Below are 17,474 nucleotides of genomic sequence, written 5' to 3'. Positions count from 1 at the left end.
GTTTTCATGGATTCTTTGTAAAAATGTTAAAAGGAAAAGGCAACAGATTAATTCAGCCAATAATTTAAAACTTCTGCAATAATGGTATCGTCTGCTTTTATACTGGAGGAGTCTGGCCGTGTTCCTTTCCTTAATATGCTAGCCGTGATTTACATTCACTTGGTATGATTTCTATAAAGTTTACTCTATAAAGAGATGTAAAGGAGCTAGTGAGATTAGCGATATAAAGATACATATAACACTATTCTTGAATAATTATAGTGGTTGCTCTTATTGTCATAAACCAACCTTTAACCACCTGGTTTTCATGATTATGAATTGAGATTTACCACTGTTTGAAATTCACACTGTTTATTTTTCAAGTTGACGAAATTTGGAGTACATTTATTCTGGGACTTCCTTTGTTTAGAATTTCAGCCGAGCTAAAAATTCAGGCTATGTTAAATGTGACATCAATTGAGCAGTAGGGAACAGAAGGGAGCGTCCTTTGGTTGCTTAATAGGGGAGTTTCAAGTTGGAACAGTTTTGTTGTCAAAGGTAAAAACAGTCCTGCTGTGTCTTGTGATTTGTGAAAAATGTTAGGCAACCTTCATTCACATTAATTTACTGATCATGTGTCTCACCCTTTTCCAGAAACACAAGTGAAACCTAAGCTCTTTCCTTTAGGAACTTGTCTAGTTCACATACGTTCAGATTCTCAATTTTCTCCACCATTCATCTTATCTGAATAAGATACGCCCATGTTGTAATGAATGTGAAAGAGAAATAGTTGCCTAACATTCTTGACAGGTCACATGATACAGTTGGTCTTTTTCTACCTTCATCGATAGAAGAGTTCGAACTTGACACTCCCCTACTGATGTTTGCTGATGTCTTCAAGCTATATTCCACATATACAGTCAAGATTACGGTTAGAAAAGAAATACAACAAGTGTTAGAGAGGAACTAGGGACTTGGTGATATACATGTAAGACAGAGAGTAGGTTCAGTTATTGTATTGTTTGTCTCACAGATACTGAGCGAGCCATCAGACTTCAGAAGCTGTACCATGAGTGGCATCAGAGACCTGGATCAAATTTGCCAATAGCTGTGAGTTTACAACCAAAGAGTGCCTACATCTGGCATACATGTACCTACACAAGATTGCCTACATCTCGCATACATGTACCTGCACAAGATTGCCCACATCTGGCATACATGTACCTACACAAGATTGCCCACATCTGGCATACATGTACCGACACAAGATTGCCCACATCTGGCATACATGTACCTGCACATGATTGCCCACATCCGGCATACATGTACCTACACAAGATCGCCCACATCTGACATACATGTACCTGCACATGATTGCCCACATCTGGCATACATGTACCTGCACATGATTGCCAAAATCTGGCATACATGTACCTACACAAGATTGCCTACATCTGGCATACATGTACCTGCACAAGATTGCCCACATCTGGCATACATGTACCTGCACTTGATTGCCCACATCTGGCATACATGTACCTGCACAAGATTGCCCACATCTGGCATACATGTACCTACACAAGATTGCCCACACCTGGCACACATGTACCTACACAAGATTGCCCACACCTGGCATACATGTACCTACACAAGATTGCCCACATCTGGCATACATGTACCTACACAAGATTGCCCACATCTGGCATACATGTACCTACACAAGATTGCCCACATCTGGCATACATGTACCTGCACATGATTGCCCACATCTCGCATACATGTACCTGCACAAGATTGCACACATCTGGCATACATGTACCTGCACAAGATTGCCCACATCTGGCATACATGTACCTACACAAGATTGCCTTCATCTGGCATACATGTACCTGCACAAGATTGCCCACATCTGGCATACATGTACCTACACAAGATTGCCCACATCTGGCATACATGTACCTGCACATGATTGCCCACATCCGGCATACATGTACCTACACAAGATTGCCCACATCTGACATACATGTACCTGCACATGATTGCCCACATCTCGCATACATGTACCTGCACATGATTGCCCACATCTGGCATACATGTACCTACACAAGATTGCCTACATCTGGCATACATGTACCTGCACAAGATTGCCCACATCTGGCATACATGTACCTACACAAGATTGCCTTCATCTGGCATACATGTACCTGCACATGATTGCCCACATCTGGCATACATGTACCTACACAAGATTGCCCACATCTGGCATACATGTACCTGCACATGATTGCCCACATCTGGCATACATGTACCTGCACAAGATTGCCCACATCTGGCATACATGTACCTACACAAGATTGCCCACATCTGGCATACATGTACCTACACAAGATTGCCCACATCTGGCATACATGTACCTGCACATGATTGCCCACATCTGGCATACATGTACCTACACAAGATTGCCTTCATCTGGCATACATGTACCTGCACATGATTGCCCACATCTGGCATACATGTACCTACACAAGATTGCCCACATCTGGCATACATGTACCTGCACATGATTGCCCACATCTGGCATACATGTACCTGCACAAGATTGCCCACATCTGGCATACATGTACCTACACAAGATTGCCCACATCTGGCATACATGTACCTACACAAGATTGCCCACATCTGGCATACATGTACCTGCACATGATTGCCCACATCTGGCATACATGTACCTGCACAAGATTGCCCACATCTGGCATACATGTACCTGCACAAGATTGCCTACATCTGGCATACATGTACCTACACAAGATTGCCCACATCTGGCATACATGTACCTACACAAGATTGCCCACATCTCGCATACATGTACGTACACAAGCAGTTTACAAGCTGTACATATACAAATAAATGAGATCCTACATGTAAATTCCCCTGTTCTCACTGTTTATGTAGCCTCGGTTATTCCTAACAGTCAGTGAAATTCGTGTGGCTGTTTCAAAACCATTTGTTTTTCACCATTGTGGCGCAGTGGTGTGCACATGTAGGTTTCCCTGTGGGAAAATTTGCCTGTTATTTATGTACTTATCAATGTTACTGGTTACCCCAGACACTCAGGTTTCTTCCAGCCATAAAACTGACATGATGCATTATAAAGTGAATGTTTTTGCATATGGCATTAAAGATCTAATAAATAAGTAAATAAACTGTACAAATACTGGTCTGTATTTGCATATGTCAAGACAACTTTATATTCCCTTAATTATAACATACCATTTCTACAATTAAAGAAAATGTTTATGATTAAAGGTACATACCTTGACTATAATAACATAATGACAAACATTCCTGGATGCAAGTTATAGAAAAGATAAAAATGTTGTTTACTACTCACCAACTTTTCCCATATCTTTTCAACTTTTAATGAAACAAGAATTAAATAAATCATTGTTTTATGACGTGTTAAACCCCGCGGATGAAAAATAACATATTCATGATAAATGGGAATATAACTTTAAACTAAAAGAAAAAAATTGGGCAAATATGTTTTTCTCCTTATTTCACTGTCCATAACCTGCACTTAATGTATTAACATTACTGGCAAAGAAATATATTTTATATTTATTTTTCTACAATTTATATTTTTAATTGTAGAAAAATAAACCAAGCCCTACAAATTACTGGCTTTCTTAATAAATTGTGAGAATACTATAAAGTAGAAAAATGGATTACAAATATCTCGGGGGGAATAAAAGGGACACATTTTAAGGACAAATGGAAAAAATTTTATTACTATTTTACAACACACTTTGATTAAAACACATGTGAATGCATCAGATGAATAAGTGTAGGAGTGGTTAAGAAATAGAAGAATAAATGTATTAGATATAGCCTATTATTCAGGTATCACAGATATTGTCTTCTGATTGGTGAGGAGGAAAAAAAAACTTATAACATACCATAACATGCACAGTACAATCTCGATCCTGGTACTCTGAATCTTCAAAGCTGATTTTACATGGGTTTTCATACTAAGATGTAGGAAGCATTTTTCAAATTTCAGTAAGTTATGTGACAATATTTGCAGGAAGATTACCTCAGTGTGTTGAAACATGCCTCACGCCTCGTCCACTACTGTGCCACCCCACTCCTCTTGAGCCCCATCTCTAGACGAAAAGCCATGGGTAGACGTGAAGTAGAGAGGCCTCAGAGTGTGCCTGTTACCTCAGCTAGCCTGGAGAAAACAGATACCAAATCGGTTAGATCTTTTAAATTGGTATATTTGCTTTGTAAGACATATTATCTGAGGGCATGCCAAACCATGGCTTTACTATGGAGACCTCATATGCATCAATATATACTACCTCAATCCAAACTCCGCTCTCGCCGCATGTGGAACCTTTGCGATAATAATCAGTTGTCTATGCTGGTGTGGCCACCACTGTGATGTACATACCTATATGTCACATGAGGCAAAGTTTGCCAGTAACTTGTCAGAGGTTGGTGATTTCCTCCACCTAGAAAACTGACGGCATTCAGTTAAATACAAAAATTCATTAATTTGTTGTTGAGCAACAGCCAAATAAATAAATAAATCAGTGAATGGTAAAATGTCATTGCACATGAGACCACATCCTTGGTTCATTGAGTTATAACCCCTTAGATACGGTGATGTATTTAGTGTGTGGGGTGTAACAGTTTTCATCAGGCTTTCCCCAGACTTTGCCCATTCCTTTCTAATGTTGATTTGATTGCTATCAAATAAGATAGTTATATATACTACATATAATGAGATGACAATAAGGTAATGTATGTGGCTAAAAAGGTCATTTTTATATTAATGATAAATTATTTCTAGGCTCTCAGAAACTGATGTGAATTTGCTAATAGTTTTCCCAAATTGTTGTGGAATTACTGTAAATCTTTCTTCCATTTTTCTAAAACAGACCCGTACATAAATCATCTCACCCTTTATGAAGTTTAATGGTAGAATAGTTAGTTTACAGGAATTTATCTATAGGTGAAACAAAAGTGTGTGAAGTTATTGTGTTTGTTAAAGATTATCTTATAATGCTGTGGTCTTGATTTGTCTCAGTGAGATATTCATATGAGCTAGTGTATCATGGTAAGGAGAACAAAGGCTCTGTGTGTCTCTGTAGAGATCTCGTCATAGCTCTGGGGCCTCAGTATCCAGCATGAAGGGCAAACGGTTTGAAGGTCAGGATGACAAGCGACGGTCTGCCCCCACCCCTACCACAGATGCTCCCAACGCCCATCATGAAGAGCAGAGTGAGGAGCCGTGGCATGTGGAGCTACGCTCCAGCTTCATCACCCAGTACATTCAGTACCTACAGTCCATGGGCTTCATGCAGGTGCAGACCCGACCTGCCTCACCCAGGCGCGGGTAAGAAATCCTTCCAAACCACAGAGTGATTTCTTACTCCAAGAAAACCCACAGTTCTTCTGTAAGTGCACATCACATGTTATGTAGTGCTTTGCACTCCAAGAAACCTGATGGTAGGCAAGGTGTTTGCCTTTCACTCATTAGAACACGAGGCGCAGGTTCAAACCCAACCTTGGACAGGGAATTTGTAGATGGACTTCTCTAGCAATCCATGGTGCCAGTTTGTGCACTCTAACGCCTGTTGAAGACCACTTGCCTTCTACCAATATGGTGTGCATATCTAAGTCACTTGTAGGAAACATTGTCACTCGCTTGCCTGAGGTTGGTGGTTTATGGTGGACACTCGGGTTTCCTCCCCAAGTAACTGACCATCATTGTATAAGTGGAAAATTCTTGTGCTATTAAATTGCAAACGATTGATTGCATAATAATCACATACAGGTTATATAGCAAAGAGTTGGTTATCAATATTAGCTATATGTATATGCCACATGGCCATATTCTCTCAAGGTCAAGGTCATCCACAAAGAGGTCAGAGGACATATCTGAGGAGGAGGAAAAGCAGAAGAAGAGAAGCATGTTGACGTGTTTACAGAAGACGTTGCCAGGAGGTATCATGCTCATGGAACTCAACTACAGAGATGTCTACTTCTGCGTCAAACTCTTCGCCTATGACTGTATCCAGCTGCCCCTGGGCATCAGTATTAACCCCCAGGTATTAAACTACAGAGCTTTTTTTTTACCCCTACGTGACAGTCATTGACCCAATGAGATGATGTGTTTGACTGTGGCTTTATGTCGGGACAATTGTGAGGTACCAGCTGAAAGGCTGTCGTTTCCTCCAACCACCTTTAGTCCATATCATGTGGGAAATATTATTCAAAATGGCCTTAAACAACAGTCAAGTAAATGAAATAAACAAATATAACAGAAAAAGAGGAGTAAAACAGAACTGAATAAAATAGTGGCCTTTGTTTTTCTTTGTTGTAAATTGTGCGTATGTAATCGTTTGTAAGGACTGTATCATCCACTTGTGCCTTTGGTGGTTTTGTCTGTAATCCAGGCAGTAGAATGATCCAGCTTACAGAGTAATCGTATCATTCATATTATTGGTAGTGAATCATTATCCCTATTTTTCAGGATTTCATTTTGCTTATTTCTCAAAATTTCATTATTCTTATTTCTTATTTCTCGGGATTTCATTATTCTTATTTCTCAGAATGTCATTATTCTTATTTCTCGGGATTTCATTATTCTTATTTCTCAGAATGTCATTATTCTTATTTCTCAGGATTTCATTATTCTTATTTCTCAGAATTTCAATATTCTTATGTCTCAGGATTTCATTGATCTTATTTCTCAGGATTTCATTATTTCATGGTTTGTAGCAGACCTGAACCATTCGAAATAGATGCCAAGGTGTGGTGGTTATGAAATCACTGTTTCTGGGTGAAGTCTAAAGTCTTTCATTAGACAGCAAGACACTGCAGTATACTTGTAGATACTGTAAGATATTTTAGTTGGTTTGAATAGTGGGATATGCATTGCCATTGTTAGGGTTAAATGTAGGTATGAAGCTAAATTTCACGTATTAGAATAATAGGATAGGAATTAGAAAAACGTGCTACAGGCATTTGTAAACTGTGTAAATCGGGAGAACATGCCTTTTCAATTCCTCCATTAATAAGTTTTATAGGATAACTCTTTTGAGTTCATTTAATCTTTGTATCACAAAGAGTGTTGTCCACAACAAGGTTCGTATCTGCCTGGCCAGATTATACACTGGGCTTTAGTGTGTTGGCAGATATTGCTTGGTGTCTGTTCGTATGTAAGTTACAGTTACCTCCTTTGGTTTTGGTGTCCGAGCTAGATGATCGCCCAGTCAAGGCCATCTTTTGTCACAGATGTCATGAAGCGACCGAAGTGACAAAAGATGGCCAAGACTGGGTGATCATATAGCTTGGACACCAAAGGAGGTAACTGACTTAAACAATGGTTTCATTGTTTAGCAAGAGTCATGAAATCGCCGTTTTAGCGACTAATGTCAGACGAATTTTTCTAAATATGAAAATTCGCCTTAATTATAGCGTAGGCTTGTAAAAGTATGTATTTCTCTAATATATACATGTAAGTGATATTGATGCGGTCTTATATGAAACTGTTGTTATCCATTACACATAGTGCAGTGACAAACTACATAGGTTTACCACATACATTTACTTCGTGTTACCATTTATGTTCGAATGAACCAATTTAGTAATTTTTCAAACAATTTAAAGGCACCCAATAAGTTTACCTACGTTAGCCTGAAAGAATGCTGTAAATTTCTATGTTTATATAGCCTTCAGACACTTTTTACAAGAAGAGATTGGTCTATTGAGAGACTCAAGAAAAATGATATTTCTCAAAACGGCAATTTCTCTGAACAAATACCACGGCAATCCCCAACAATGTACCATGTACCGTTTTAAATAAATACTTTTGTGCAGATACGTGAAACAACTCATGTATGACATTCCTCTGAACTGCTACTTCCAAGTCTGGGCCAATTGTATTAGGACTTAAGCTTGGTATTAACTTTAGTCTAGTCAAAAGGGCCATTCATTTTGTATTAGGATGAGACTGGTATTAAGATTTAAGTCTGGCTTAATTTTAGTACACATTGAACAACTGGCCCCTGAACTTCAACATCATTAATAAATGTATCTTTTACAAATTACTGGGGGCCTCCGTGGCTCAGTTGGTTAGCGCGCTAGCGCGCCGTAATGACCCGGGAGCCTCTCATCAATGCAGTCTCTGTGAGTTCTAGTACAGCCCATGCTGGCTTCCTCTCCGGCGATTCGTGAGAAGGTTGTGGGTTTCCCCCGGGCTCTGCCCGGTTTCCTACTACCATTATGCTGGCCGCTGTCGTATAAGTGAAATATTCTTGAGTACAGCGTAAAACATTAATCAAATAAGTAAATAAATACATATCACGTACTATTTGTTTTCAGCATCATCTATGCTTTGTGGATGAGTGTGACAAGTACAGAGACCTGATCCATGTCCATTCCTTCGCCCATGACTTCCACCTGCGCTGTATCCAGTCTTATATCCAAGGCAGACAGTATGAGTTTAAGACAGGCTACAATCTGGCTGGCTTCTTGGCTGATTTCTATCACATCCATCCCAACCCACCTAGCTTCTCCAGAAACTACCTGAGGGAGAGTAAGTCCATAACTGGCAAATATTTGTCCGTGTGTCTGCCCATATGTCTGTGTGATTGCCGTCTGTCTGTTTGTCTGTCCGTGTGTCTGTTTGTGTGATTGCTGTCTGTGTGTCTGTCTATATGTCTGTTTGTGTGATTGCCCATTTGCCTGTCTGTCTGTCTGTCTGTGTGTGTGTGTTTTTTACCATTTCATATACCATTTAACAGGCAGATACCAGTTGTTGATTTCAACCACATGGATGTGTGAGGCGAAACAGTAAAAAATACGACGGTTTTAGGTGTGTATCGATTGCAAGGTAACAGTATGTCAGCTGAAATGAAGTTACACCATTATGTGGGTCTGTCAATCTGTGGCTTGTCTCACACATAAGCCTATTGTTTGTTTGTTGTATATTTTGTCTCACTCCTCATGTGGTTGAAATCAAAGTATTGATCAGTATGCTGGATATCTCTATTAATATCCACACCAAAAACATCACCAAAAGAAGTTGACAATGTTACTTTCAGGTACATTGATGTTCACCAATATGAATACTTCTGGAGATCAGCTGTACAGTTACATGGTGGAACATGCCAAACTCTATGACATGAAAGCTGTCAAAATGATCATCTCCCCTTCGGACATGGAGCCAGACTATGTAAGTGCAAACATTTTGAATAGTTTTTATTACTTGGCTATATGATTACATTACAACACATATATGATATGTATATTAGTATGATCATAAGAAATTCCACAGTGCCTTATCTGTCACCATTGATCTTATTTCACACATTTGTGTGACAATTTTAATAAGAATGGGCATATTTTACCTGTTAATGCTGTTTTAATGCTGTTTTAAATTTTAAAGATTTTCTAGAAAATTTCTTACAATACCAGGAGGAAATGGTCATTGACATTTTATTGAAAAAGTGTACTGTCTATAGATGCAAGTTATAGTTTGCTTCACTGAATTTATTGGTCATTTCAAAAATGACAATCTTTATTCAAAATAAAATCATAAATGATCTCAAGAGATGTTTAGTTGTGCCCCTTTGCAAGTGTAATGGGAGTATCTTCATTTGGGCCTGTGTGTGTGTATTACTAGTTGGTAGGATTTCTCAAAAATTGAAGGAAGAGCTTCCAAATTTGGTACAAAACACATTCTCTGTGTGAACAGGGTCTGATTAAATTTTGAATGTAGAAGCGTTGCTTTTTTCTATTTACTCTCATTTTACAGATTTTGTAAAATTTCAGCAGATGTGTTACACTTGTGTTTTATGTACACAGCACAATGTCTAGTCAGCCAACTGGTTCACATGTTTGATTTATCTGCCTGGCCCTGTAGGAGGTGGTGAAGGAGACACAGCAAGCTCTGGTTTGTCAGAACTTCCACAAGATCAGCTGTGACCAGAGTGACGATTTGAGACACAAAATAGAAGAGTTTGATGTGGGCTTGGTGATTGTGGCTGAGGGTCACACCATGTTACAGGAGTTAGAGCAGCAGTTTGACACAAACGCTCTGCGACTGCGCTTCTACGTGATCATGACCAGCCGGCGAGACCTCTTCCCACGATCCCATCTGGACAGGAGACTGGGCATTTTCAAGTCGTCAGGAAATAAAGCTCAGTCAACAGGTACATGGAGTAGCTTTCACATTATTGTATTATTCTTGATTCATCCCAAGGCACCCATACAGTACATGGAGAATTTTACAGCTTACATTATTCAGTTTTGGGTTGACTATCTTCTTACATGGTGACTGGAACTTTAAGAGATGGTTTTATAGGCCCATTTTCATTGGAAGCAGCACCACAACCTAAATTAAGGAATGTGAGACGAGAAAAGTTTTTGTATTTGTACCTTATAGGCCCTGTTGATCAGTTGTAAAAGATAAAGGAAAAAGTCAGTTACCAGTACCATAATTCCTCAACATTTTTGCATATGAAAGAGCAACTTTAAATGTGATCTATGCACCATTTCAATATTTTAGATACTGAACTACATGTACATTGGTTGGGTTGACCAATTTCAGCGCTTCCCAAAAAGTATAATTTTATCACTCTCAACAGGATAGTGTGTTCAGACTGCTTGAATAAACAATTTGCCAGTGTGCAAAAAGGTTAAAGAACTATGGTGCACCTAAATCTAGAAATTATGTGGCCTAGTAAACAGGTCACATGCACTGAATTCCAAGCTCATGTAAAAGAAAGTTTTAAAGGTCTATATTCAATAAACTAGCATCAACTTTTATCAGAGATCAGATTTTCTGCCTCTAATTCTAAAACTGAAAAAAGCTAGTTTTACTTCTGTTTGTAAATTTTCATTCCTCTTATGAAATAAGTTTAAAGGGCCCAATACAGTTAATTTGCATAATTAATTATGCGATGTACATATATACAGTAATCAATTAATTAGGTAATTTAGTGGTGCAGTGTCTTATTATATGTCTTTGTGAAGTTTTTTTTTAAAAAGAAGTAAAAAAGTGAAAAACTGTATATGTGTATGTTTACATGCATAACAATAATAATAATATTGAGTGCTGAGGAGTGCTTTAATAGTAGATAATTTCATAGCTGTATATTTCTGCTGTGGCTGCTTTTTAATTTTACCCTGCTAGTGAAAGTCTTCATTGTGTGATACCCCTACTTGAATAATCCCTTACATTTCAGAAAAAAACTTTGTAGTTGTGGGTGGTAGCCCCTTACCCTATAGCGAAAGTAAGTATACTTCAACATTAGAGTGAAAATGTTCCCATCGATAAAGCCAACAGACTGATTGTCATTGTTAGTGAGATTGCTCACCACCATCCAAACTCATCAGAAAACTTGAAATTTGGCCTTGCATTCAGAAATAAATAGACAATGCTTTCTTGTGTGGCCTGGTATGTTTGCGTTTGACCACTCTTCTTCCACCTGTATAACAAATGGACAATTCTTATCTACTTTGTTGTTGTTATTTTATTGACAATTTATTGACCATACAAAATCATTCTCTGAATGACGTCATCACAGATGGCATATGCATTTTAACCTTCTCTGCAAAGAGAAAACCTTGTATCTAATTGATTCATCTGTTAACTATGATCTGAGGGTTTACAGCCACTGTATGAGGTGAATGGTTGTGGAGCAAGTTAAACGGAACAATAACCTAGAAAATACCTGAGCAATAAAACTTTTAATTTGATCAGGGTATTCTCATATATTGTATATGCCAGTATTGACATGGATTTTTATTCAGGTTAATATAACCTCACATTCTTAATGTATTTACATGTTCAGTGTAAAATATTCCTTTAGGATTTGAATTTTGTGATGTATTGAAACTAATGGTCATTGTAACAGTGAAAACATTTTTGAACATGGTTGTCATTTGCTGCATTTTATGCACTTCCAAAGTAAATGAATTTTCCTTCGATATCTTGCAATAAATTGAATACCCTATCACAATTTATATGTCCATACCATTCACGTGATGAGGTGACACATTTAACATAGAGTTTGCGTTTTCTCTGCGAATAACGTTGTCAGAATGCTATTAAATTAACCATTTTTCAGTGTGTTATTTAATGGGTGAATTTAACTAACATGTAAGTGGCATAATTAATTGGCCAAAGTTGTCCCCTTTACCCCCATCCTTACTACCCGTCATCTAAACTTGCCCCGTAATCGGAGTTATACATACAGGCATTAAACAGTGGTTGATTATAGAGTTGATGAAACTGATTGCCAGTAATATTGCATAAGAAATTCATTAGTATGGCTTTTAAACTACAGTAAGTTGATTAGGCTGATTCTGTATGTATTATGTGTATAATAATGCTGACTGTGGACTGGCATGCTATAGGTTTGACAGATTTGAGTGGATTGACATCAGAGGTGGCCTCCACCCACCCCATGAGGCATCATATCGGCATACGGCAAGAGTCACTCAATTACCTGGGAGTCTCAAATGTTGAAACGCCTCCAGTGATGCCCCTGCTGAAGGAGGAATTATTGGCAGCAGAGTTAGTATACTACCATACGTGTACAGAGGAGATTTAACTACCTCTATACAGTATTGAAATCACATACAATTTCAGGGAATTTTCCCAAACGTTTCTAGCTGTCTGCTGTACAAACTGTAGTGCAGAAAAATGATTGGTTGATAAAACCATGTGTGAATTAGAGTTAATCACGAAGTTTAACTTGAACTTTGTGTCACCAAATTTGTGTAGCAGGGTGATTAGTTGGTGAAATTTTCCATAATATTATTGATTTACTGTAGTGTACAAACATTAATTGGTCGCCAGTGAAACCAAAAACTGAATTAGACATTTTCTGTTCAATAATTTTTGGGTTAAAGTGCAAGTACCTAGCTGTTGTGTTGTAAAATAATTTGTGTGTGAACACCAGTCAGAACTGAAGATAAAAGATTCCATTATTAATCTGTTATAGCTTTTGTAATAGGAAAAAAAAAATGGTGGAACTAGTCAAGCATTGGTGGGACATCTACACTGGAAAAAAAGTCAAAAAGTTTAAGATTGGAATTCATCAATAATTGTGTAATGCGTATAAATTTAATTATGAACAACTAGGAAGGGATCTTTTTTAAACTGTATTCTGTGGTTGAGAATCAAGCAGGTGAAGATGACAGGGAAAACTTTTTGGCTAGCTTCATAGCTTTTGTGACCTGAGTACTGCAGAATGCAATCTGAACTAACATATATAACAACTGGTGAATGGCTGTTTGTACAGAGTGAAGATAAAGAATATGGTAGACAGCTCCATGACCCTGTGTCGGCGTGACCTTCTGTGGGACAGGTTATTCTGGGGCGGAGACAGTGGTGAGGAGGATAGCAAGAGGAAGAAACGCAGCGACACAGACGACAGCAAATCTGTAAGCTACAGCCATCCTTACCTTAGCCTGGTACATTGTCATGGCCATGAAGCTTGTAATGAACGTGTGTATATACTGACACACATGGAAAATGCCAAAATATGTAGAATTTGGTGAAATTTGCATGTAGTTTAAGTAATTAACATATTTAGACAAACATAACATTTGTGAGTAGTAAAGACATTCTGGTCAAGGCAAAATTCTTCTGTACTTTGTGGAGTGACGAACTTGTTTTCCTTCCAAAGTATACGCCTTTAAGCTCAGTTAGTTGCATATTATTTTATCTAAAATCTTTCAGTTTTTGTTTTCAGTGTGTGACAGGGTTGTTAAATGCTTCTTTAAATCCAGATAACTTTAATCACAGCAAAACTAACCAAGATGTGAATGTACATTTTTCACATCATTCTGATCCTAATTTTACTTGTCTAATTCATGTATGGCAGACTGGTTAATTTTAATTCCGTGCAATTTTAAACATTACTATCATTCTTTTCACTTTTGTGATGCAGTTTAGCAAGCTATCCTTCCTTGAATTCTCTGAACTGTTGTCAATGGTAACCAAGTGGCCATTACGTAACCTTGACGAGCGCCTAGTTGCCATGGAGACTATGAGTTTGCCTTGGTACCACAGTCTTGCTCAACTTTTGGTCACCAAAAACCCTCAGAACCATCGTCAGTTTTACAGCCAGGACGGGACGGTACAGTTTGTGGTGAGTGGACCTTTGTACATGTCTTGAAACCTTTGTTGGGATGATGGATGTCTCTGGCAATTCATATGCATCCATCCCTTCTCAAGTGTGAAGAAACATGCTTAAGGATAATCTAAGCACCCAATAGTTTTATGGCCACATGAAAGGATAACTCATTGCTGATACAACCATTTTAAACATAATGTCATGAAAATTTATGGATATTCTCTCGTTCATATCAGATTGACTGGTGTTACCTAAAAGTAACCCCCATTCAAACTGCATCAGTGTAAAGGTAGTGTAATCCGTGCACATCACGAAAGGCCCATGAAACAATCTATGTGAAGCCAAACTAATCAACATGTTGTCGTCTCATTTGTTTAAAGGTTTCCTTTCTTTTATTTTTGAAAATGTTGGGGATTGAAGGGGAGGTAATTCGGACATCCGGACTTGAAATTTAAACAGCTGAAAACTGTTCACCTTCTTCAACCTTATCAACAAGCCGGCAGGAGTTATTCCCCCTGAAACTCCATTGCACAAACCGTACCGCTGATTTTGATTGATATTTGAGGATTTAACTATAGTTTTCCTCCAAGAGTTGCATTGGAACAGTGCAGACTGGGAATATACTTTATGCTATAAATAGAATAACTGCATCAAATGTATGTTTATAGTATTGAGAGTGAATCCATATTTCTGTAGTTGTTTCTTGTGGTTCTCAATATCTAAAGGTGATAAGATAAGGTTTTAAAAATCGACTATAATATTGACAACAGTCATTGTTTAAATGTCATAGCACAGTGGGACTTTTATTTATTTATTTATTTGATTGGTGTTTTACGCCGTACTCAAGAATATTTCACTTATATGATGACAGCCAGCATTATGGTGGGTGGAAACCGGGTTGAGCCTGGGGTAAACCCACAATCATCCGCAGGTTGCTGGCAAACTTTCCCACGTACTACCGGAGAGTTTTAGGTGTATTTGTATCAATCAGTATGTATGGTATTGGGTGATTGAAAGTGTCTTAAACAGACAGTATTTTTAGTCTGCCTTTCAATCGCTTTGACACATATGGTGTGGGCATAAACCGGTGTTAGACACAGGATTGGTACTTTCCCCTGCTCTCACTTCTCTTGGAGGCTTGGTGACAGTAAATGGTTGATGGTGGGTCTGTTTGTGTTGTTTAAGGTTTGTGTAAGACAAGTGGCATGCCCAAGGTCAGTGGTTTTTCCAAAGGCACTCTTGGTTTCCTCCATCCATAGTACTGTCTTCCATTGTATAAGTCAACATCTTGAGTAAACGTCTAAAACAACAATCAAATAAGTAACTAAATAAATTAAATGCTAAAACCTTGCCATGGAAAAGAAAGAATGCATCCCTGTTTTTGAGTGGGAAAATCTCATCCCAGGACATCTTCTCTCCATATATATCATGTTGATATATATCTTGTGTTTATATATATGTCTTGTTTGCTTTATTGACAAATTTATGATGATGAAACTTTGATGGTTCTGTAATAAAGCTTGCAGAAGGTTTGCATATAGAAATATGTTGTGGCTGTGGATACATGTAACCCTACAAACGGCTGATCGTTTTTTGATACACAGGCTTTGATCAACCCATGGGCTAATGTGCGTAGGCTGGAGAACTTCATGCTGCTACATGTAGATAATCAGAACCACAGAGCCGTAAGTCCACTTTGCTTTCAGGATTTTATTCCTTGGTGTATGTTAAATGTATTTTTTTTTCCATTTAGCTGTTATGTTAATTGAAATATTATTGTAGATTGTTGTCAAGGATATATCCATGAACGATGGTAGCTTCATAGGGGAAGGACGACAAACTGGTATATGAATTTGAATACATGGCCTCATTGGTCAGAAAGTTGCTTTTTAGAGCAAAGGTCATCTGAAATGGTTTTGATCAACTGAACAGAGTATGGTAATGTACATTACAATTTCTCTGTTTGAGGAACTACATATATGTGTGGCTGTATGATGGATGTGTTTGTCTGTTGTAGGATCAATGTGTGGCTGTGTGATGGATCTGTTTGACTGTCGTAGGATCTACGTGTGACTGTGATGGATGTGTTTGTCTGTTGTAGGATCAATGTGTGGCTGTGTGATGGATCTGTTTGACTGTCGTAGGATCTACGTGTGACTGTGATGGATGTGTTTGTCTGTCATAGGATCTATGTGTGGCTGTGTGATGGATCTGTTTGATTGCCGTAGGATCTACGTGTGACTGTGATGGATGTGTTTGTCTGTCATAGGATCTGTGTGCGGCTGTATGATGGGTGTGTTTGTCTGTTGTAGGATCTACGTGTGACTGTGATGGATGTGTTTGTCTGTCATAGGATCTGTGTGCGGCTGTATGAGGGGTGTGATTGTCTGTCATAGGATCTATGTGTGGCTTTTTGATGGGTGTGTTTGTCTGTCGTAGGAGTTATATGTGGCTTTTCTCTGTTGTAGAACCTGTATGTGATCGTGTGATGTATGTTCCCTTGTTGTAGAACCTGTGTGTGATCTTGTGATGTATGTTCCCTTGTTGTAGGAGCTGTGTGTGATCTTGTGATGTATGTTCCCTTGTTGTAGGAGCTGTGTGTGGTGTTCAGAGAGGTGGGTATCAATGAAGACCTTTCCTCACAGATTCTCAGCCTATCAAATGTCCAGAGCTACATAGAGGGCTTCATCAGTACCTGTTGCTTTCACCTCTGGTCCAGCTTGCTAGCATCAAACTGAGTTTAGTACTGTGTGAGACTGTGCAAGGACTGGTTACATGCCTTCATGTAAGATGACATTAAATTTTGCAATGTATAGTCTGATGTTAATATACATTACTTGTATCCTGTACAGGTTTATGTATAGTCAGCACTATATACATGTACAGCTCAGTCAGTTTTGTTCAATCCTCTTAAATCCTGTGCCCATCGCTGCCTGTGAATACACGGATGATGGTGATAAGCCCATGTTTGAAATTGAAAGTCTTAGTTTCAAGGAATACTATATTCAAGACATGGAGCTGTGTGGTGAGAATACTATAAATAAGACCTCCCAGATAAAATAGAAGGCCATGGCATTGGGATAGATTTATACAAGTTCATCATGATTATTGCCTGCAGAAGACATAGAGACTAGTGTCATTTCATTAGTTGTGAAAGGGCCACATAATCATCACAGTTTTACAGGAAAGTAGAAATATTTGACTCTAAACTGACACTTGAATTTCATGCCAGCTGTATAATGTCGTAAAATGATATGCTGATCGTAGTTTCATTGGCCGAACATCATCTGCATGTATGGTGGCTGGATGATGCACTGATATTGACAGGAAATT

At 38.4% G+C, this 17,474-nt stretch overlaps 1 protein-coding gene across 1 annotated transcript in view; it reads left to right on the top strand.

Annotated features, from left to right (window-relative positions):
* LOC135470816 (KICSTOR complex protein SZT2-like) overlaps nucleotides 1-17,474 on the top strand; it is a 102,196-nt gene extending 84,722 nt beyond the window's left edge. The window contains exons 51-63 of the mRNA XM_064749859.1: nucleotides 1,013-1,089; nucleotides 4,064-4,234; nucleotides 5,136-5,380; nucleotides 5,891-6,095; nucleotides 8,374-8,587; nucleotides 9,096-9,226; nucleotides 9,917-10,205; nucleotides 11,241-11,288; nucleotides 12,415-12,574; nucleotides 13,305-13,446; nucleotides 13,956-14,156; nucleotides 15,746-15,826; nucleotides 16,733-17,474. Coding sequence (XP_064605929.1) covers nucleotides 1,013-1,089; nucleotides 4,064-4,234; nucleotides 5,136-5,380; nucleotides 5,891-6,095; nucleotides 8,374-8,587; nucleotides 9,096-9,226; nucleotides 9,917-10,205; nucleotides 11,241-11,288; nucleotides 12,415-12,574; nucleotides 13,305-13,446; nucleotides 13,956-14,156; nucleotides 15,746-15,826; nucleotides 16,733-16,879 — 2,111 coding nt within the window. The 3' untranslated portion in view covers nucleotides 16,880-17,474. The remainder of the gene's footprint in view (nucleotides 1-1,012; nucleotides 1,090-4,063; nucleotides 4,235-5,135; nucleotides 5,381-5,890; nucleotides 6,096-8,373; nucleotides 8,588-9,095; nucleotides 9,227-9,916; nucleotides 10,206-11,240; nucleotides 11,289-12,414; nucleotides 12,575-13,304; nucleotides 13,447-13,955; nucleotides 14,157-15,745; nucleotides 15,827-16,732) is intronic.

This window comes from Liolophura sinensis, chromosome 7 (assembly GCF_032854445.1).
Source record: "Liolophura sinensis isolate JHLJ2023 chromosome 7, CUHK_Ljap_v2, whole genome shotgun sequence".
NCBI lineage: Eukaryota > Metazoa > Mollusca > Polyplacophora > Chitonida > Chitonidae > Liolophura > Liolophura sinensis.
Note: the sequence above shows the minus strand (reverse complement) of the source record. Positions and strands in the feature narration are given on the sequence as shown.